A 23,163-nucleotide genomic window follows, 5' to 3' on the forward strand; every position below is an offset into this window, starting at 1 on the left:
AATGACTGAAGAGACTGCAAGTTTGCAACGCATACATTGAATTCCACATGCCTTATTACCTAAAGGGAAAAAGACCAACTTGCAATACTGACCAAATTACTTGCCTAGAGATTTCTCTTGATTGGTCTATTCTATATCTAAGTGGATGTGATGGCGATTGGATGAGCGTACAAGTTTCGATCTATTTTTTTGGCTTCCACACTGTGCCTCGATCACTCTTGTCACCGCCCTCTGCCCACCTTCACTTTATGTATATCTCACGAACTAGATCCTTGACCATGTGTTCGGCCGGCAAATGGCGATAGGCGTTGGCGCCGGTGCCAGAGAGACAAATTTTATAGATTTGACTCGGAACTGATATATATACCGTTCACTTCAAATTGTAGGTTTTGCTCAAAATAATTAAAGACGTTCTATGAAAAATCGTTTAAAGGATGGAATATTGTAAGCAAAGTAGTCTCAAAGTGAAAATAAAAATCATGCATTAAAGAGTAGTACCTTGTATTAGCAATTAGTGATAAAAATGCAAATATGCACGCGCAAGAGATAAATTCTGATAGAAGCGACAAATAAGGTCGGAGGTCATTTTCTAATCATTGTTCGGGGATTCCGAGGGAAGGAAATGCAGTTATGCATCCGTATAAACTGGAATATGATTGGCCACTTAGGGGTGTTTGATCCCCGAGCTAAACTTTAGTCCCTATCATGTCGAATATTTAAATACTAATTAGGAGTATTAAATATAGACTATTTACAAAACCCATTGCACAGATGGAGGCTAAACGGCGAGACGAATCCATTAAGCCTAATTAGTCCATGATTTGACAATGTGCTGCTACAGTAACCATTTGCTGATGATGGATTAATTAGGCTTAATGATTCGTCTCGCCGTTTAGCCTCCATATGTGTAATTAGTTTTATAATTAACTCATATTTAGTCCTCCTAATTAGCCTCCGAATATTCGATGTGACACGGACTAAACTTTAGCTCTAAAATCCAAACACCCCCTTATTTGTGGCATATGATTGGCAGCTTGATTCACCAAATTCAGTCATGTGCGGAACCAGGCCACTGCATTATTGATCAGCGTGGCTTTCCAATCACCATCATCATCAGTTCAAAATGCTTTTACCGGGCATTATATTAGACGGCAAAAATGCAGATCATTCACTCATCATGATCCATCTCGATCAGGGTGCGAACAGACACTACGATTTTGGCGTGATGTTAATTTGTTCTTGGTAGATCAGTAGATGACGTTCGCAGTTCAGTTTACCCTACCCGTTCTTGATGCTACATTGCTACAGGACCTGCTGACTGCGGCCTGATTATTACATTACCGTCACAGGTTGGCTCATGCAATCGCAAATCACATGTGCACATGCAAACTTACACCTATAAGCAAACACTTGAGAAATTGAGGTTCAGGTCGGTGTCAAGTGAAAACTGATTGAAATCACAAATAAAGATGCCAAGTATTATTTTATTTGCACATATCGACTGACTTGCAAATAAATCGATATCTGCAGGCCTTGAATCCAATCTCAAGGTTGCATTATTTTCTTCCCACCCATTTTATGTCAGCCCCACATGCCAGTCTTAGAAAACTGTCAACGAAAAAGGAGGAAGGGTGGGATTTTGTAAACGTGGGAGATTTGTTTGCCATTGAGAACGATATTACGACGACTTTTGGGCTTTCAACTTAATAATTTACTCGCTTTAAAGTTAAAAATCTAAAGAAAGCAAATTTTCACCATATGTATTATTTTTGTCCCTATATATTTTTTGAAATACCAGTGGAGATCCACGGAAATTAAAATCCATAGGTGTATCATGATACATCATATGCCAACACTTATAGTGTAGTGGTAAGCTCCCTAGTTAAGAGAGATCAACACCAATCAGAGTTCAAATCCTTGCATTAATCATCAACCCAATTGGTTGTGGTCAGGTTAGGTTACAATGTGATCCTATAGGGTGAAGCCAGGGTTCATGGATTTTCTCGGTCGGCTTAGCTAATATTCTTCTTAGTGCAATGTCGTAGAGCAGTATTTTCCGCCGGTCGACATTTTTTTTACAATATATCATATATGTTAGCATAAAAACACTAGGTACCTGTTGGCATATTGTGACTTTATACGTTTTCACATACGGCGTTAATTAGTACTCATGTCTTTTCTTTGATAGTAATAGGAAAAAAATACGACCTCAGCATAAGGTTCACAATGGGATGCATAAACCAATGCAACTAAGTCATACTCGTACAGATAACACATATACATATATTTACACGTATAACATACACACATATTGGGGTTTATATGATATTAATACCTTGTAGTGGTGTGATCTAATGACACTACCGATGGTTGGCGGTAGCAAAAGCAAACCAGAACCACGTTTGCGCACATGCACACAGCACACTGCACACACGAAGAAGCTGTTGCCTCAAAAGGTTCTTATAGAACCCAAATCACACAGATGCATGCATGACGGAGCCCATCTTACTGCTGCTAGGTTCACAAGATGAGGCAGCTGCCTGGCGGCGGGTCCTGCTCGCAGAGATACAGCGGCAGCGGCGCGTGGTAGTAACCGGCGGCAGCGCACCGGCACGGCCCCGTGCAGGTGCAGGTGGGGTCGGGCTTCTTCTTCTCCTCCTCGGGCTTGTCCTTCACCTCCTCCACCTTGACGATCTCGGCGTAGCGGAGCTTCTTGCGCAGGCACCTGACCAGGCAGGCGATGTCGATGCCCACGCCGACCACCTCCAGCTGGTCCTTGAGGTCGCCGGTGATCCCTACCGATCCCACCCCTGCATATATATAGACGCACGTTGCAGTTGCAAAAATTCATTCATGCACAAATGGACCGTTTAGGACAAGCTGGTTAGTTCATCTGCTTATCCTAAAGGACATGTATTTGAGAACAGAGGTAATGTATGGAGCATATGTACCGTTTGCTTTGGAGGCCAGCACCATGGCCTGGGCACGGCTCTTGGCGTTGGACATGGTCGCCTTGATCACAATCTTTTGCTGCAACAACAATAAAAAAGAGCCCAGCCCATCATCAGTTCGCGCGCAGAATGCTCAAGCAAGCATTGCGAGACCAATTAAGAACAAAACGGCAGGAGCAGAAATGAAAATAGATCCACGCTTCACTACCTTTGACATCGTTGATAGATCCACGTACGCTTCCGCCGAGGAAACAAGTGAGCCTGCCCTGTCAGGCTTATAATTCTGACTGGGTGTTCCCAGTTGCCCCTGCTAAGCTGATCGAGTAGCTTGTGAAGGAGCTAGCAGCCGCGCTCATGGCTGGTGTATAAATATACACGCGCGCGCGGGGGCAAGAGGGTGGAGAGGACCCCGCGGAAGGCTACAGCGACGGACGGGCCGGGGCCCGGGGGCAGAGGTCTTGTTCTTATCGTTCTAGGAATCCGGCCAGGGAGATTACCGAGAACCTACGTACGTAGCGTGTGGAAGCTGATAATAAGCTCGATCGTGCGCAGTTGAACGTCTGCTGCGTCAAGCTAGGTAGCGACCCCGAGCGAGTGATTACTGATTAGCCATAGAAAAAACGGGGACCAGGAACTGGACGATGGAGATGTGTTGGAGCCGGGACAATGCGGCCGTCCACTGGAGACTGATGATGTGGGTTGCCACTTTCAGCGAAGACGCGATCGCGGTGGTGTTCCTAGGTCTCCCGCAGTCGTCATTTGACAGCCTGGGTTGATGGGCAACGTTTGCGGATTCGATAATATCTCTGCAGACAGCAATGAGGAGCCTTAGAATTTTCAAGAAACAAAAAAAGACTCATGATGTCACGGTACACATGCAGCGCTACGTAGGCGAAACCGTAGTTAAGGATACCTAGGGTTCTTGTTTTTTGCAGCAACCGTGGCAGCGAAGCAACTGCCTTTCCTCACATAAATGCCTTCTTCACAATACCGAAGGGCGAAAGAGTTTTAAGGAACACTGCCGGTACCAGGTCAGAACAAGTAACATTGGACGGGACGGAAGAGCCCAGCTCCGCTGCCTCTCCATCATCAGCTTATTAGCGCTGTCGCCGTAACTCGCTGATCTCCCCAGCCGGGTCTCGCCAAGTCGACCGCGCATCGCGCCAATCGGCCTCTAGTCTCTAGCGTGTCGCGTATTGCCGCCGTCGCGTCCGTCCCACCCGTCCCGGTGCCGTGCGCCACCCAGTTCCTGCCTTCCACCACCGCACGACCGCTCGAGGACCTTGCGCATGCTGCCGTCGCCGTCGTCCGCCCCTGCTCGCGCCCGGCACCGTACCCCGGGGATCGCGTGATCAGGAGAGAAAATCATCATCTCGCGAGCGCCGCACGTAGGCGTAATGGGGTCATTTTAATTCGTTGGGCCTTTCAAGAGCTCAGTTTTCTGACGAGAGTTCAGATAGCGTACTTTTGGTGGGTTGGGATCTTCATACTCGATCGGGTACTTTCATGATCGAGTGCAGCAGGATCGCTCACGATCAAGTACTTTATTTCTCCTGGCCGGTTCCAATCCCCTCTAAGGAATATATGATCATTGAAAAAAAGTATAGCAGCTATATAGCCAGGGGCGGACCCAGGGCCCGGCGACCCTGGGCACCTGCCCGGGCTCATGCGCTATGGTCGCAAGAGCTGAGCTGTCAAATCTTGTATCATTGTGTTCTGCCGAAGATGTGAAGGAAGAGAGGTCTTGCATTTCGCCCAGGCTCTGTTATTAGTCCTCTCGGTCCGCCACTGGCTATAGTCAAGACAAGGAAAATTAAAAGGTCATGTAGAGCTCAATTGGCCTCATTCATTCTTACAGTAACATTGGCGAAATCATGCCACACAAGTAAATAAACCAATCAAATTTAACAGCGCATGAACTCCTACACAAATATACTACATCTACGATTGCAACCATCAGCCATTTTTTTCTCTCTTCGTTTATGTATCGGAGATTCGGAGGATGGATCATCCAACGCTCCTCTCGATCGGCTGCGTCGCCTCTCGCCTGCGGATCACATGATGGCGCACGACGAGTCCGCATCGGGGCGGGGGTCGTCGTAGCCGTAGCCGTACTGGCCGGCGTACGGGTGCACGGCGGCCGGCCGGGAGTAGTAGCCGCTGTAGTAGCGCGGCTGCCACTGCTGCGAGCCCGCGGCTAGCACGCTGGTGGTGGTCGTCGCCGGCGGCTTCGTCTTCTCGGCGGCGGCGCCGGCTCCGAGGACCTCCACCTGGACGATCTGCGCGCTGCCCACCTTCTTGCGAAGGTAGCTCGTCAGGCTGACGGCGTCCAGGCCGTCGCCGACCACCACCAGATGGTTCCTCTCCCTCCCTTCTATCGCCACGGACTGCACCCCTGCGAACACGACGGCGAAACCGGCCGGTACGGTTAGCTCTGCCAGACAGCCACCTCATGCTCGCGAGCTAGCGTGATCCGACAGTGTAAGAAAATGATGCTTACCGTGCGTGGAGGCGACTAAACCCAGAGCTTTAGACCGGCTCTTGTCACCGCTCATCTGCACCTGGATCACGACCCTTTGCTAGCAAACAAAAAGGAAATGCAAACTCAGGTGTTTCCGTTGCAGACAGTGACAAAGTAGACACTAGACAGTAGACAACAGACTCAGGTGCTTCGCGTTTGGATGAGAATTCGTGTTACCTTCATTTTGTTGCTCTGTTGCTGATTTCGGTCGGTCCAACGTGAGAGTTCCTTACTAATCCTACAGCTCGGAATTGACACTTGAAGCTCCGAGTGTTGTTGGGGACGGAAGGAGAGCCCCTTATGCGGCTTATATAAGTAATAAATAGACTAGTATAACAAGTGGGTATAGCCCCGAGAATTGTGCTTTATGCCCCGATTATACTTTGAGCTAAGAAGAAGATCTCATGCGGTTTAGACCCAGCCAAACTACCAATGCATCCATGCCGTGGGTAAAGAAGAAGAATATAGTTTTAAGACCTTGCTTTGCAAAGCTCCCCTTCATTCCGCGCTTTCTTAAGCCGTGTCTACCTTTTCACCAGAACAGATGCAAGAATTGACACAGTCAAAGTGCTATAGCTAGTGCGCGCAACATTTACATGCTTTTTGTTTCAATTTTGATATGTTTCGTGAAAGTCGGTTGTCTGACTAGTAGAGGAACTCCAACTCTAATATATACTCCCTCCGTTTCAACCGTTTCAAATTATAAGTCATTCTAACTTTCTTGGAGAGTCAAACCATTTTAAAATTATAGAGAAGATCACAAAAGTTTATGGCACCGAATGGATATACTATGAAAATATATTTAATGAAGAAACTAATGGTACCTATTTGGTATCATGAATGTTAGCACTTTATTGTATAAATTTGATCAAACTTGAAATGCTTTGACTCTCCAAGAAAGTTGGAATGACTTATAATTTGGAACGGAGGGAGTACTCTCTAAGATGGTTTGAGTATTATTTCTCAGAGTCATGTAACACTCCCTTTCTCAACAGAAATAATCCAGCTCATCAGGTAGGAAAAAAAATCAATTTGGAACTCGGAGAGAAGGGAGAAACGAATTCACCTCCATTCCACACATGTTGATCGTGTGGTGAGACGCACTGTCCCCTGACAGACTAATGGGAAAATGGGATATTTGGTTTCAGTAATTAGGTCGTCTTAGATGGTGTGGCCCATCATGGGCTGATCTTATGAATTTTTTGTGAGACTCATGTTTATACTACTTATGTACTTGCGAGGAATTGAATGAATGAGGAGGTAACAGATCAACTCATTCCAAAATAAACAAAAATAGACGACAAAATCATCCAATTCCACAAACCAAACACCTTAAAATTTCACAATACTAACTAGTAACTACTAAGTGCTCCATTAGTTCTCAGCTTTTATTTCAGTTAGGTCTGAAGCGTCTGAAAAAGTATACACCTTCAGAAGCTACCCAATCTGAACATAGAAGGCTAAGTGTAAGCTTGTTTGTCCAAAGACCTCACAACGCGTACGTTAAATTCCATTGGTTCGGCTAGTCATCAGTCTTGTTGATTCGTTTTCTATCTCTAAGTAAATATAATGGTGACTTGGTCACAATTGGAACCTTAAAAGGGCACATGGCTCTGAACTTTTACGACCATGTGCTGCCAATTGTTGAGTTTTCACCCTGTATACACGTCTTCGATCCCACTGTCAGAATATAGAACAACTACAAAGTGGGGTGTTCACTTTATGCGCAATAGGCATCTCAGAGAAATGTAGTATTTCACTTTACGGGTCAAAATTTCAAAGGTACAGCAGAGAAACATCTGAACAACTCACATGCAGGTTCTTGACTGAACTGATAGATATGAGCAGTCCGCGGCAGATGTAAGAGCTACGAAATACGACAGATGTCATGAGAAAATAGCGGAGTGGCCCGTGTTTAATGCGGCAAGATATTAAGAATCCAAGTGTGCATGTGCCAGTAATACCGCCTTGCCTTTCGTTATCAATTTTTCCTTCACCTTGTTATTAGAAAATTAGCCCTAGTAGTGATTTCCATTTTATCTTTTTTTTTATTCAGTACCATTGGATATATACTAGTCCATAACCCCATGCTCCCGCAAGGAGTAATAATTTTGAGATGCATAAGTACTAGAAATTTATAAAAATAATAATAAAGCTCATAACTAATAATCAAAATTATTTACCTTTTGCTCTGGTTTGTACAAATATTCGAGCACAAACTCATATAGATACAATACTCTTAGGCCGTTTGTTTCGTCGGAATTGAATCTCATTCTAGGAATCTCGTTCTAGCAATTAGATTCAATAGGAATTAAATTACACAGAATCATATTCATTTCAATTTTCTTATTTGGATGTACAAACAAACTAATTCTTAGAATTAGATTTTAAATATTGTTTGGTTGATTAGAAATTCAAATGGAACAACATGCTACCAGCATAGCTCTCTCTCTAACACATGGAGTTGTCAGACATTCAAATGAAGTCTCCATTGTTGTTAGATATTCAAATCAGACAACATGCTACAATTCAAACATTTAAATGAAATATTCCAAGCTCCACCATTGTTGCATGGGTGTCAGTTACAGGCATCTAACACATCACTTGACAATGCAATCATGACAGACATAGTATCTAAACTTTCATATAGTTGAAGCCACGTATTATTACAAGACAATGCAAGTTCAATAGATATTATCCATCACTTGATAGTATAATTTATAGATGAACTAGTTTCTTCACTTATTGAGTTGTTTTAGTAGCCACCTCTTCCTCATCTCCACCGGAAGCGCCAACAAAGACTCATACTTGCGTGCATCACCGGTCAGGATATCAAATAGATCCAACAAAGTGTCTTCGTCCAATCCTTCTATCTCATTCAGTGTGTTTAGAATTTCTTTTGATGTTGGGCCTTTAGGTGCTTCCTCCTTGAGTGCTTCAGTGAACTTGTCCATTTTTTCAGCCTTCATAGAGGTAAAAGAGTCACCTGACCATTGCCTCTTTAAACTTCCTGAAGTTGCCGATGATGTGGACTCTTTGTTACTAAGATCTTCCTTACTGCACCTCCCTGTCCGGCGTGCCCCCTCCCTGTCGTGCGCCATGGCCACCCTCTCCTTCGCCGACTCCTCTGTGTTCGGCGACACCACAGTTCCTTCTGCTGCAACTGTGCCGCCTCCTGTCTCGTCCCTTGCTGCCGACAGCGGGGCCTCTGTGCTACCACCTGGCACCGGCAGCTCCTCTGGCGGCACACCCCAAGCTCCTCCTGCCGGCGACGCACCCGGCAACGACAACGGCGGCTTCATCCTGTACCCGGCGCTGCCGCCCTCTATCCACCCCTACACCATCGTCTCCATCAAGTCTCACATTCCCATGATGCTGATGATGAAGTCCAACACCTACTCCATATGGGCGTCCTTCTTCAAGTCCATGTGCGGCAAGTTCAGCCTCCGATCGCACATCGACGGCGCGGTGGCTCCTCATCCCCAGGACCCCGATTGGGATCAAGCGGATTGCTGCATCCGCTCCTAGTTCTTCGGCTCCGTCGACAACTCCATCCTCGACCTCGCCATGATCGATGATGACCAAATCGCCCGGGAACTCTGGCTCGCCATCGAGGGACTCTTCCGCGCCAACAAGCAGTCCCGGGCAATCTTCTTCCACCACGACTTCCACTCCATGACGCAAGGCGACTCCTCCATCCCCGAGTACTGCAGCCGCATGAAGACTCTCGCCGACGCCCTTCGTGACATCGGCCATCCCGTTCAGGACTCTCAGCTTGTCCTGTACCTCCTCCGTGGCCTCAACCCATGCTTCTCCAACACCACCGACGACATCGCCAACTCCTCCGCCGGCTTCCCGTCCTTCGCCCAAGCGCGCGACATGCTCGCACTGAAGGAACTTTGCCTCGCTAACGAGGAGAAGGTCTCCAACTCCACCGTCCTCCTCGCCGGGAACTCCTCGTCGTCTTCCTCCTCCGGCTGTACGGGCGGGTGTCACCCGCCGTCTGGTTCTGTCCAGCCTAGCGGCGGCGGCTGCGCCGGCGGCAGCGGTGGCGGCAGCAGCAAGAAGAAGTGGCAGCAGAAGAAGGGCGGAAGTAGCTTCCAGGCACCCTCTGGCGGCGGTGGCTCTCACGGCGACAAGCCCCCACGGCCCACCAGTCCATGGTTCTGCTTCAGTCCAGGGGCTGGCTCCGATGACACTATGGGCTTCCAACAGGCCGGCGGTCAGAATGGTGGGGGCTGGTGTGCCAGTGCTCCTGGCCTCCTTGGCCCCCCTCTGCAGGCCTATGCCGCCTACACCCCCGTTCAGGTGCCCCCTCAGGCGCCAACCTGGGACCAGGCAAGTGAGGTTGCCGCCTTGAACCAAATGGCGCTACAGAACGGCAGCTGGGTCGTTGAATCAGACGCTTCCGGCCACATGTCGTCTTTGGACGGTATTCTTCTTTCCCGCCTTCCTTCCTCTTACTCCTCCATTACTGTCGGTAACGGTTACACCCTTCCCGTCACGTGCTGTGGCAATTCCACCCTCACCACCCCCGCCTCCCACTTTTGTCTTAACAATGTCCTTGTTATCCCCTCTTGAATTCGTAATCTGATTTCTGTTCGTCAGTTTACTAAGGATAATAACTGCACTATAGAGTTTGACACTTTTGGTTTCTCTGTCAAGGATTTTTCGACTAGACGCGTGATCCTTCGCTACAATAGTGCCGACGACCTTTACACCATGCCTCCAGCAGCCAGCTTTGCAACGCCCCACGCCGGTCTCGTCATCTCCTCCAGTTTGTGGCATCTCCGTCTTGGTCATCCTGGTCCTGCCGCCATTGCTATGCTTAGACAGACTTCATCTATTGCCTGTAATAAAGTCAGTCACACTCTATGCCATTCATGTCAGTTAGGGAAACATGTGCGGTTACCTTTCTCACATTCTAGCTCTCGCAGCTCTGCTCCTTTTGAGTTAATTCACTATGATATTTGGACTTCTCCCGCTGCTAGCGTTTCTGGTTATTGTTACTACCTAGTCATTTTGGATGACTTCTCATATTTTTGTTGGATGTTTCCTCTAGTTCACAAGTCTAAAGTCACCTCACACATCACTGCCTTTTGCGCCTATCCTCATACGCAGTTTAGTCTTCCCGTTTGAAGCGTCCAAGCTAACAATAGGACCGAGTTTGTCAATAAGCCTCTCACATCTTTTTTGACTTCTCACGGTATCCACTTACGCCTCTCGTGTCCCTATACTTCTCCTCAAAATGGGAAAGTCGAGCATGTCCTACGCACCCTTAATAACGTGACTCGCACCTTGCTCATTCACGCCTCCATGACCGCCTCATACTGGGTCAAGGCGCTCGTTACCGCGACCTATCTTCTGAACCGACGCCCCTGCTCTGCCGTTCAGAATCACATTCCCTACCGCCTCCTCTATTTCCAGCCTCCCGAGTACTCTCACTTACGTGTATTCGGTTGTCTTTGCTACCCGAACCTCTAAGCCACGGCACGCCACAAGCTTGCTCCTCGTTCCACAGCCTGTGTCTTCCTCGGTTATCCCTCCTCTCATAAGGGGTACCACTGCCTTGACTTGTCCACTCGTTGAGTCATCATCTCTCAATATGTTGTCTTCGACGAGTCCGTTTTCCCCTTCTCCTTCCACCGCACTCACTCGTCGCAGCTCGACTTCCTCTTGTCCAGCCCCTCCGATGCTCCTACTCCCATCTCGGTCGCTCTGTCCTTGAACGTCGAGCAGCCACAACCCTCACCCGTTGTTTTGCACGAACTCACTGACGACAACCCCACCATCTTGGTACGTTGATCGACCGTGTACCCTGCTCTGTCTGTGGGCAGGACGCCACTCTCTCCTTCGCCAACGACCCCGATCGGGCCAGCGACCGCTCCGACCAGACTAGTGTGCGCCCCGACCGTGTAGGCGAGTGCCCCGACCGCATCGGCGAGTGCTCCGACCGGTCGGGCGAGCGCCCCGACCATCCCGGCAAGCACCCCAACCGCACTAGCGAGCACCCCGACCGCTCCGATGAGTGCTCCGACCGATCGGGCGAGCGCGCCCTCCTCGTCACCACCTGCCCCTCCGCGCCCTGCCCCTCGGTCTACGACTGGGGCAATCCAACGGGTCCACTACCAGGACATGATAGCCTCGACTTCTTCTCTACCCTCTCAGATTCCGACGAACTATCGCAGTGCTCTAGCTAACACCAATTGGCATGCTGCCATGGTCGATGAGTTCTAGGCCCTCATCAATGACGACACCTGGCGCCTCATCTCGTGGCCGCCCGGTGCCAATGTCGTGTCGGACAAGTGGATCTTCTGGCATAAGTTCCATACTAATGGGTCCCTTGCCTGGCACAAGGCGCGCTGGGTGGTTCACAACTTCTCTTAGCGTCACGGCATCGACTATGACGAGACCTTCAGTCCGGTTGTCAAACCGGCATCGATACGAACCATCCTCAACATTGCCACTTCTCGCCCCTGGACGATCCACCAGCTGGACGTGAAGAATGTGTTTCTTCATGGACACCTCACAGAGACTGTCTACTGCCAGCAGCCTCCCGGCTTCGTCGACCCCGCCGCCCCCCGATCATGTCTGTCTCCTGCAGAAGTCCTTGTATGGACTCAAACAGGCCCCGCGAGCGTGATACCAGCGGTTCGCCTCCTTCCTTTGTCAGCTCGGCTTTGTCACCTCCACCTCTGACACCTCCCTTTTTGTCTATAAAGAGGGACCGAGCCTCGCTTACCTGCTGCTCTACGTCGACGACATCGTCCTAACCGTCTTGTCCTTGACTCTTCTTTGGCACATCATGGGGCACCTTCACTCCGAGTTTGCCATGACAGATCTTGGCAACCTACACCACTTCCTCAGCATCTTCGTCACACATTCCTCTCAAGGCCTATTCTTGTCTTAGTGATAGTACGTCCTGGATCTTCTTTAGCGTGCCAGCATGGCTGAGTGTCACTCTACCGCGACTCCCGTTGACACTCATGCCAAGCTTTCGGCACACAACGGTGCCAAGCTTCAGGATGGCTCTGAGTATCGGAGTCTTGCTGGGGCTCTTCAGTACCTCACTCTGACTCGACCTGACATGGCGTATGTGGTTCAGCAAGTGTGCCTCTTCATGCATGACCTGCGTGAACCCCACATGGTCCTGATCAAGCGCATCCTGCGCTATGTGAAGGGCACGCTCTCCTCCGGGCTTCACATCGGCACCGGCTCTGTTCAGTCTCTGACTGCCTACTCCGACGCCGATTGGGCTGGCTGCCCGAACTCTTGATGATCCACCTCCAGCTTCTGCGTCTACCTCGGCGACAATCTGGTGTCTTGATCCTCTAAGCGCTAGACCACGGTGTCTCGTTCCAGTGCTGAGGCAGAGTACCGTGTTGTGGCTCATGCTGTGGCAGAGTGTTGCTGGCTGCGTCAACTTCTTCAGGAGCTTCATGTCCCACTTGCTTCGGCCACTGTCGTCTACTGTGACAACGTGAGCGCTGTCTATATGACAATCAACCTGATGCATCATCGGTGCACGAAGCACATCGAGATTGATATTCATTTCGTCCGTGAGAAGGTGGTGTTGGGTGAGGTCCGGGTTCTTCATGTGCCGTCCTCTCATCAGTTCGTGGAGATCATGACGAAGGGCCTGCCGACTCCTTTGTTTACTGAGTTTAGGTCCAGTCTGTGCGTTCGTGATCCTCTCGCCAGCTGAGGGCGGGTATTAGGAAGTATATGTGTATATTAGGATGTATTTATCCTTTCCTTGTACTCCAAGATATATTGGCAATATATATACAGAGGTCACCCCCCATTTAGGTATGTGGTGTTTTTCCATCTACTTCTCTACATCTTTGTTGTGTAATGATAACCTTTCCAAGTGAAGGAGACACTACCCCGGATTCAAATCTTGGTGGCACCAAAAAATCTCATCGCTGGCAACCCCACATAAAATAGTGGCACGATGCCTTTCTGTGCCATTTGTGGTTTGTTTGGTTTGTTTGGCCCCTCTTGCTGAGGGTAGTTGTACTAGTCCCCAACCCAGTGGGTCGTGGTCGGCTTAAGTTATGGCGCGGCACTATAGGGTGAAGCCAGGGTTCAGAGGTTTTCTCGGCTGGTTTGGCTGAGATTTCTTCTTAGTTGTAACGCTATAGGGCGGTCTTTCTTTACTGGTTGATTTTTTTTGGTGTTTTGGTCCTTCGAATAGTAATGAAATGTACTCCAATTTCTAACTAAGGGGTTATCAATTTTAGAAGTAGTTAGATACCAAATTGATACCCCTTTATGTAGAATGGTAAAAAGGCTGCATAAACAAAAATATAGTGGTATTTTAGATTTTTTTATGGTAATGATGATGAGGATTGCAACTTTATTTCTTAACTTTTGCAATGTGCAACAAAAACCTGCATTAGTAAAATTACGATGTATACGAGTAATTTTTTATGATGACAGTGGTGAGTAATATATAATTAATTGATGGATATTATGGGTTATGATGGGAGCAGTGGAATTGTTTATTAACTATGTTGTCTTTTTTTCCACACTTGTTATCTTCATCTTTCTGTCATCCGCATCATAAAAGATATTGTATATTGTATAGTATCGTAGGAGACAATCTACGAGAAAATGTGCATTATTACACGACAATCGTTTCATAGGTATGTACCCACACGTTAACTATTTGAGTGCTAGAAAATGAACTCCACGTTAACTCTCAAAGAAGTGTGCAATTGTATACGTACATTACATACTCCGTACATTACATGCTCCATAGTCTATACATGCGCGTGTCCATATGCACTTTCTATATATGCATGGATACAAAACTTCCAATACACACTACTAGGGAAAGGACCTTCTGTACCGGTTAGGAACTTCCCTTTAATACTGGTTTCGCAACCGGTATTGCTAGTTTGGTACTAAAGGAAAAACCGGTACTAAAGTGGTATTAAAAAATAAAAAAATTGAAATTCCCTCGTTAGCTCCCGCCGCCGGCCCCCGCCCCGCCCCCGAGCCCCGACGGCCCCCACCGCTGCTCCCTCCCGCCGCCAGCCCCCGCCCCCGAGCCCCGACGGCCCTTGCCGCCCCCTCCCTCCTGCCACCGCCGCTCCGACCGCCCCCACCTGCCCGCCCTCCCGCCGCCCGCCCGCTATCGCCCGCCGCTGCCTCACCTCATCCCGCCCGTCGTCGCTCGCCGCTGCCTCACCTTGCCCCGCCGTTGCTCCTCACCGCCGGTGAGGTGTGAGAGGAGGGAGGAGGGGGTGGGAGGCAGAGGTGGCTAGGTGCCGGCGGCACAGGAGAAGAAGGGGGAGAGGAAGGGAGAGAGATAGAGGAGAGAGTAGAAGTGCTGAGAGAGATAGAGGAAGGGGGAGACGGGAGCGGCCGGGTACGGGGGATGGATAAGTATCGGATGGGAGCTCCTTTAGTACCCGGTACTGCCGAGTGGGAGCTCCACCCGGTACTAAATAGTGACTTTTAGTACCGGGTGGAGCCCCCACCCGGTACTAAAGGGGGTCACGGGGGGCATTTCGGGAACTATCCGTTAGGTCCGTTACTAATGCTCACATTAGTACCGAGCTCAATTTCAACCGGTACTAAGGTGCTGGACGAAAGGCCATTTCTCTAGTAGTGACACTATATCCGGGAGAAAAAGGTATCTCGCCATCTCGGCAGGGATGCACTGCACGAATATCTCTCATGCATTGTTTAGAGCTCACACGATACGTCTCTGCGACAAAATCGATCATGAATACTCTCCATTTTAATTTATAGATCATAATAATTTTTTGAATACATAAATTTTGTTATATGTCTGCATATGATTTATATCAAGTGCATAATAAAATTTATATATCTAGAAAAACCGAAACAACCTACGATTTGGAATGGAAGGAGTAGTTTTTACTTCTACATGATGGAGCAACCGGTTACTGGCTCCTCGCAGGCGACCATCAACGGCGGGTAGTGGTGCTGAGGGTGGTAGTAGCCGGGCCACCCCCTCTGCAGCAGCTCTTCCAGCTTCTTTTTCTCCTCCTCCTTCTTCTTGTCCTTCGCTTCCTCCACCACCATGATGTCGGCGCGGCGAAGGACCTTCTTGCGCAGGCAGCTGACCAGGCAGGCGGTGTCGACGTCGACGCCGACGACCTCCAGCTGGTCCTTGTCGTCGCCGGTGATCGCCACCGAGCTCACCCCTGCATATATAGATACATCGATCACGCACGCATTAATTTGATCTAGCTTGTCTGCTTTTGCGTGCGATGGACGCGTACCGTATACTTTGGCCGCCAGCACCATGGCTTTCGTCCGGTTCTTGGGGCTCGGCATGCCCAGCTTGATCACGATCTTTTGCTGCAACAACAACGAAGAAGAAGAACCCTAGCTCGCGTAAGTTTCCTGCAGGGCACGCGCTCTCATATACAGGGGATCGCGAAAGCAATAAAGCAAGAGCAAAACGGAAGGAGCTGCTGGCATAAATGCAAGCGGAGCGAGTCCCGGCCGTGGTGAGGAACTTTACCGGCTTCGACATGGCGTCCCGATTTACGTGCCGCTAGTAGCTGCTACTGCAGTGATCGGTGATGCAATGCAAGTATATGCAACGGCCAAGAGCCTAGGTTGCTGTGAACGAGCAAGCTACGCTCGCGGCTTTGTTTATATACACGTATAACGCGGCGGGAGAGGAGGCGACGCCTGACGGACGGCAAAAAGGCTAAGGAGAGATAACCCTAGACGAGAGGCCACCATACGCACGTCGATCGTAAGAATGTTCGTGGCAGCAAACAAGTAAGTTTTCCAAGTAAAACTACTTGGACAACGGACAACTCCAACTGATATGGACGCAGAAAATGACCGGATCCGAGGACGAGGCGTTGTCTCCGCGAGCCGAGCCAACGACGTTGTGTTTGTGAGTTTGTCACCGCCTCACCGGACAAGCAAAACGTACCTGTGCGCTGCCACTCCTCCGAAGGCACGACCGAGGATCTGAGCGTAGATCTTTCGAAGTCGTTGAACCACGAGGCGACGACGACTGATTTAACTGGCAGCAATACAGTTCGGCGAGCACGATCCGACAAATAGGACAAGGTTTAACAGCATGATGCAGAGCGTGAGCGTAGCTTAGTGGATGAGAGCGTTGATATACCCTACCACCGTCAGCGTCCAGATTTGAGTAGACCTACTCCCTCCGTTTCAAAAACAAGTCATTATATCATTCTAATTTTGTCCCTCAAATAGCATGTCAGTCAATTTAATCCAGATTCTTTTCCTTACATCAGCAGGTCCGAGTGCGGATATATACTTACTCTTTACATCTTCACAGCTCCTATAGATGATTGAAAATTGCAAATCCTTCGATGGGTGTGCACAAGCGTACGTGAACAACGTTTCGTCTCGACCAGTAGCAGTGCCGGGGCCATTTCTTGGCAAGTCGGCGGCGGCGGAGTGTGGTGTTGTGTCGCTAAATTCCCTGACTTGCGTCTGAGAAGAAGAACCGGAGAATGCCTACCTCAAAAAGAAGAAAAGGAATCCATCGTCCGATCTAGATCCAGCATCTTTCAGGCGTCTTATTGTCTTAACAGTAGCATTCCAAATCTGCCCGGCCGTACCGTGTGGAACGCTCTAACACCTCGATCGATCAGTGTGAAGCGTGAACTTCCGATCAGAGTCAACAATCACACCATGCATGGAAGACTAGCTCAGAGTGCACCTGATTTTAACCTTCGAAGGTTCTCCCTCGTCGTTCCTCTAGTTGCAAGCATATGGAAACGAATATTGGCCGAGCTAGTTCTTCCCCGCGCGTGCGTTCTGCTGCGATATAGATGGGGCTGCTTGGTTGCCAACCACAGCACGCCACAGCTACAGTACCAGCGCCACAGCGTAATACGCCGCGCTACCGTCACCAGCATTTGCTGCGGCAGGCTGTGATGCAGGCGTGCGTGGTATGGTCAGCTGTGGCTGGCCACCAAACAAGCCCATAGTCTAACGCGTGTGCGAGGTTGAACAAAGAAAGAATTGAATAATGGCCGTTCTTACCTAGTATTCCTGTCAGATGCTGTGGGACCAGCAGCGACAGGCCTCGCTTGGACCTTTCAGCCCGCGAGAACGCCCAAGGGAATATCATCCAGAAACACGGCCGGGCCAGTTCTAACCGCAAATACGCAGCTTCGGACAGCGATGGCAGCAGTAGATCGAAGAAGCCTGTGGTGTGGAGGGCCGACACGCGGACATGCCAACAGCGGAGCGGAGACCTGGTCGCCACATACTCCAACAATCTCTCTCTCTCACCGTGCCGCGCGCGCGGAAGCTTAGCCGGGTGGGGTCGTCGCCAGGTCGCTGCCGGATGCTCTCGGATGATGGCGCTGTCGCGTGCGACCGGTGCCGTGTGTGTGCTGGGTGTTCACCAGCCGGGCGGCCAATCACCGTCCGCTTCCACCTCCGCGCGCCTCCACTACAACACGATCGAGCGTTTCGGCGCCGCGTCATCGGCAGATCGCCCGGCGCATGTAACGAACGTACGTGAACGGGGAACATAGGCAGGCTACGTCTCCGCGGCAACAATCCCAGATTAACGAACACAATCAGCCGCAGTGTAGGCCGCCTCCAGTCTGAAGTGGCAGCCACGGACGCAGAGACCGATCGAGCAAAAGAAATTTGAGTACTGTACGGTTGCCTTTATGCAAAGGCTAGCTACTGCAATACTCCGCAGCAGCAGTGTATTCCTTTGAATTTTGGGGTTTTGCTGTCCCACTTTATCCTATCTTCAGGATTCAGCACCCAATTACGTTGGCCCGCCTGCTGCAATTCTTGGGCCCAAGTGAGAAGAAGAAATACCAACAAAAATCAACCTCAATAGCTAAGGCTCATTTGGTTCTCTCCATCTCACACCAGTGTGACGATACTGACCATCATCTCAAATCCGCCATGGCCGTGCAGCATCGTCCTTACGTTCTCCAGCAGAAGTTGTTCACATCCTGTGCTTCACTTTCTGCTTTGCTTGGAATGGTGCACACGTCTGAACGCAACGCAAGAGTAAATGATCCGTCTCACCAACCTAGTTGGGCGTTGCACTAATATACATGGATGGAACATATAGTGCCTGTTTGTTTCGTACGTTGTCCACAGAATCTGCTGTTAAGAGAAGCAAAGTGTTTGCCAACCTGATTTTCTGTTAGGAGATTATCTGTGTTGAGTGTGTAATGACATGTATGCCCCTGAGGATGATAATACCTTATTTAGTTGCTAAAAAAGCACAGAATGCAATAACTGCATTAATTTTTTGACATTACAGGTTCATTAATTTTTAATTAAGGCATCAATTGTCATTACTAGAGCCTATTACAATCTCTCCTCATATGTCCAAAATAAGAAAAACAACTACATGAACAATCATGCTACCAAAGCCGCAGCAATGGAATCCCGCAAAGTACCCATATCACTGTCATCTGCTAAAGCACTCCCATCATGAGTAATACTTATGCCATCCTGACCATCATTATCATCAACATAGTTTTCAAAATCAGCATCATGTATGGCACTATACCTTATGAAATTGTGAAGAGCTATAAATGCAGGTATGATTCTAGCTTGCTTGTTGATGGGATAGGCAGGCAAGCTCAAAAGAATGCGCCACTTCATCTTTAGAACACCAAAACAACACTCAATCACATTTTGAAGGGACGAATGTGCATGGTTAAACACCTCTTTGGAGCCCACCGGTTGTCTCCCATGTTGCCATTCAGATACATGGTACCTTTGACCCTTGTAAGCGGCTAGATACCCCTTTCTGTTAGGATATCCCGAATTAACAAGATAATACTTCCCTTCTGGGGGATGTAGAAATCGCTGGTTGTATGTTTCCAAAGTATCTAGCAATACACGAGTGTCATGAACTGAACCAGACCAACCAGTGACAACAAATATGAATCTCATATCAAAGTCACATACCGCCATTACATTTTGTGATGCATAACCATGTCGGCCAAAGTATTTTGGTTGTTCACTCAATGGGATCGTAACAGGTATGCGTGTTCCATCAATTGCACCGATACAATCCTTAAAATGGGGCCAAAACCTTGAGTTATCCCTAGTCCTAGAATGAATTGTTGTAAAGTGAGGATCTTTTGGCTTTATAATGTGACCAGCCATGCGATTGATACTATCCAGTACCTCTTCAAACTTCCTACTGACAATTTCTAGTGAGTGTCCAAACTTATTTCTGACTTGCCTAAAAGATTATGGTGCACCACATGCCCATAAAAACATTCCTAAAGCTTCCATGGTACAAATTCCTCTACTTATTGCAAGCCATACTCATTGACCAAAGAATCATGTAGTTGGTGAAACATTGTCCTTCTCATTCTAAACATGTCATAGCAATCATTACTATTCTCAAGATTTTTCTGTACCCATTGAAATCCAATCACGAGGGGCACTCTCTTAGGTTCCTTCACTATACCTGAGCCTCCATGGTAGTTCATACATTCCAAAGCAGCATATGCAATCATAAAATCACCTTCATTATCATCACCAGTGTTAACATTTTTTGAGTTGATGCAACCATCATCACTTGAGTCTTCACTTTCACTACAAGAGCTCATCTGCATGCACCATCACAATTCATATAAGTGATATTAGATAAACAAACTGGTCTCGGTACATAATTAAATCATAATAGTGTCAGTAGATAAACAAAGAGGTCACATTATTACACAAGTAAGGCGCTGAACATAATAAGTTCGAAAAGCCAGTGCTAGACATAAAGGAAATAACAGTAGCCTACACATAACACACACTAACGCTTGCTCACCTCCCATGATCTCCTCAGCCAGTTCAATCTACCATTTGATGTCTTTAAAGTTATAAAAACATCACGATTCTCCTTTTTACGAAGGAGTTGTGTGGCATAAAAGTGTTCATCAGTATCCTCTTCAGCCCTACCTTGAATGACCAAGTCCATCAATTGAGTGATCTCATCTCTAACAGGATCTACAGCAGGAGAAGTTGCAAAACTACTATGTACCTTCAACTCATATGCTTCAACCAATCGTCTCATATACTCATCTCTCATAGTCTTCTTCTTCTTTCCCTTGGGAGAATCATGAGCAGGCCTTTTCCCTGTGATACGTTGCTGGACAGTGGGTGATGACTTGGGTGCACCATCCCCTTCCTTAGTCTGACCATCAACACCATCTGCCCATGCAATGGCACCCTCACCTTCACCTGTTAGGTCCTCTTCAGTAGCCCTTGGTACAAATGAGCTCTCATTTGTACAAATAATTGAATCAAACATAATGCAAAGATCATCTTCATGCTCAAGTGGTGCATCTTTAAACATCATACAACCTGGCATAGCCTGAAAATATGATTGAAAATATATTAGAATAAGAAATAATTTGGCAATTGTTATGCATTAGAACAATACATAGTGGTGCAACCCAAAAAATAACTCACCGCATTCTATTGCCCCCACCAAGTTTTATCAGCAACTATGCATCCAATATTAGGATCTCTGCCCAAACCACTGGCCCTAAGATTCAAAGTCTTCCACTGTGTATACATCCTCTTCAATGCATCCCATCTATTCTTCATTTTTATTTGGGTGTACTGCCTCTTGGTTCTTTCAGTAAACTTCCTAATCAAATTTGCATATCCTACGCTATTCAAACAGTGCTGCGGCCTATTTTTGGTAGTGACTTCTTCCACACAAATCTAATTGAAAACCTTTGCAGCAAATGGGTTCTACTTTGCAATGTTCTTTTGGGGGTTTTCTATCTAATCATATATCATAGGAATGCATCAATTTAAATGTACAAAAACATTTGATAGGACCCTCTAACTACAAGATGTACAGAGACATGGGATTCTTGATAAATATTGCTTAAATCATGCAGAAATTAGTAGATGGATAGCATAGAACTCATATGAATCATTAGCAACCTATTTTTGTAACAAAAGATCCATCATTTAGACAAATCAGAGGAGGGAAATTTGCTTACCTTGCATGCAGGGAGGCGTCCAGCATGTGCCTTGGGACTCCTAGTGCCAGCCTTTGGTGGTGCTACTCGCTGCAGATCTTGGGGAGGGGGCTAGCCGCTGCTAGCCTTGCCGCTCCCGTTCTTGGTGGAGGGGGCTCGCTAGGGGCGACGTGTCAGTCGGAGGCGGCGTGTCAGGGGCTCAACGGACGCGAATGGCAGGGGCTCGGCGGAGGCGGCGTGTCAGGCAGCGGCCGCGCCGGCCAGGGGCGTACGGGCCCTAAGTGACGAGAGCGGCGGAGGCAGCGTGTCAGGTAGCGGCTACGCCGGCCAGGGGCGCACGAGCCCTAAGCGGCTAGAGCGGCGGCGACAGCGCCCGCAAGGGATGACAGGAGACTCCGCTCGTCCCTACCTGCGGGGCAGCGGAATGGGTGGGAGAGTGCCGGCCGAACCCTATCTCTGGGTTTATATACGAAGGCAATTTTTGTATAATTTTGTGTGAAGCTCAAGGGCAAACTGGTAACTCACCCCATAGAATCAGCGGGATTTTTCCCCAAGCGACAAGCCGAATGATTCTCAGTGCACGTTGTTTCCCTTGATGCCTAGGGAATTGGTTCCCACAGAAGCGTACCAGAATCAAAGCATTTTGGGTCATTTGCTGGATTAAAATGACTAGAATCCCTCTAGAATCATATCCAAACACCCCCATAGTTGGTATCGTGCTCCGTACCATGTTGCATTCTAGAATATGTTGTAGTTGGTTACCTACCTTTAAGTTCCTTTCAAGTTGAGGAGGAGCGCGTGTGGTAACCCAATGTTGGGTTCGTGATTTACTCCCACCATTCCAAATTATAGGTTACTTTAGTTTTTTTAGGTTCAAAGATATTATTATGCATCTATATCTAGATGCATAATAATATCTATGAACCTAGAAAAGTCAAAATGACCTACAATTTGGAACGGAGGGAATACCTTATATGTTAATGTTAGTGCTAAGAGTGTTAATCATTTATGTAATATCGAACAATATGTACTCTGAAATTTTTCTACTCTCCAATGAATAGCAGCGCTCCTGCCAGTTCCAAAAAAAAAAGTTCCTTTCAAGTTTCTACAGCATCAGACAAAAGATAAAATTTGACTTTGTAAGGAAAATGGTCCTAGCTAGGCCATTAGTGATTTTGGTGATTGTGTGTCAACACTAACCTATGGGACTAACAATGTTTGCAAGTATACAAGGTTTAGTCACATGGATGTAAGGTAATAGACTTGGGTGATCAAACACATCAAAACAAAGGTCAAGAGGACATGTACAAGACCCTAAAAGACCATAAAGCAACCCAATATATCATAAAAGAGAAGCCGGGATAAAGACACATGAAAAAATGAAGCAAAATGGTGATCAATCGGTGATCACAGTCACAATATCAGAGTATTAATCGGTGATCACAGTCGCAATATCAGAGTATAAGTCGGTGACCATAGGATGATACGGTGATGGTCATGAAAGGAGCATAGTATGAATCGGTGATTGGCTTGGTTTGAAGTCAACATGCATCATTGGATGATGCGTGATCACAATCGCAATACCAAAGTATAAGTCGGTGATCGCAGTCGCAATCATAGTATTAATCAGTGTGATCGGCTCGGCATCAGCTTAAATTCAGCTCTGGAAGTTTTTATGCATACACCAAATGATACGGTGATCATAGTTGTAATATCATAGTATGAATCGGTG

The 23,163-nt window shown here is 47.8% G+C and overlaps 3 protein-coding genes and 1 pseudogene across 3 annotated transcripts; all 4 read right to left on the minus strand.

Annotated features, from left to right (window-relative positions):
• Nucleotides 1–2,236: 2,236 nt before the first annotated feature.
• LOC117865435 (heavy metal-associated isoprenylated plant protein 46) lies at nucleotides 2,237–3,301 on the minus strand. Its single transcript, XM_034749636.2, has 3 exons — nucleotides 3,160–3,301; nucleotides 2,952–3,030; nucleotides 2,237–2,810 (listed from the first exon to the last, which is right to left on the minus strand). Exons 1-3 carry the CDS (start codon nucleotides 3,166–3,168, stop codon nucleotides 2,521–2,523), a joined length of 378 nt encoding a protein of 125 aa, XP_034605527.1. The 5' UTR covers nucleotides 3,169–3,301; the 3' UTR covers nucleotides 2,237–2,520.
• Nucleotides 3,302–4,452: 1,151 nt separating this feature from the next.
• On the minus strand, nucleotides 4,453–5,857 carry LOC117862388 (heavy metal-associated isoprenylated plant protein 46). The gene is made up of 3 exons (XM_034745845.2): nucleotides 5,650–5,857; nucleotides 5,452–5,530; nucleotides 4,453–5,346 (listed from the first exon to the last, which is right to left on the minus strand). The coding sequence occupies exons 1-3, from the start codon at nucleotides 5,653–5,655 to the stop codon at nucleotides 5,006–5,008; spliced, it is 426 nt and encodes a 141-aa protein (XP_034601736.1). The 5' UTR covers nucleotides 5,656–5,857; the 3' UTR covers nucleotides 4,453–5,005.
• A 9,499-nt stretch (nucleotides 5,858–15,356) lies between these two features.
• On the minus strand, nucleotides 15,357–15,988 carry LOC117864746 (disease resistance protein RGA5). Its single transcript, XM_072295313.1, has 3 exons — nucleotides 15,977–15,988; nucleotides 15,732–15,837; nucleotides 15,357–15,653 (listed from the first exon to the last, which is right to left on the minus strand). Exons 1-3 carry the CDS (start codon nucleotides 15,986–15,988, stop codon nucleotides 15,370–15,372), a joined length of 402 nt encoding a protein of 133 aa, XP_072151414.1. The 3' UTR covers nucleotides 15,357–15,369.
• Nucleotides 15,989–18,843: 2,855 nt separating this feature from the next.
• On the minus strand, nucleotides 18,844–20,806 carry LOC140223472 (uncharacterized; annotated as a pseudogene).
• Nucleotides 20,807–23,163: the final 2,357 nt, after the last annotated feature.

This window comes from Setaria viridis, chromosome 7 (assembly GCF_005286985.2).
Source record: "Setaria viridis chromosome 7, Setaria_viridis_v4.0, whole genome shotgun sequence".
Classification (NCBI taxonomy): domain Eukaryota; kingdom Viridiplantae; phylum Streptophyta; class Magnoliopsida; order Poales; family Poaceae; genus Setaria; species Setaria viridis.

Bases quoted from the DNA above. Each gene is read 5' to 3' on its own strand.
- LOC117865435 (XM_034749636.2), bottom strand. The intron at 2,811-2,951 runs GTACATATGCTC...ATATATATGCAG, and splicing joins GCTGGCCTCCAAAGCAAACG to GGGTGGGATCGGTAGGGATC.
- LOC117864746 (XM_072295313.1), bottom strand. The intron at 15,654-15,731 runs GTACGCGTCCAT...CTATATATGCAG, and splicing joins GCTGGCGGCCAAAGTATACG to GGGTGAGCTCGGTGGCGATC.
- LOC117862388 (XM_034745845.2), bottom strand. The intron at 5,347-5,451 runs GTAAGCATCATT...TCGTGTTCGCAG, and splicing joins TTTAGTCGCCTCCACGCACG to GGGTGCAGTCCGTGGCGATA.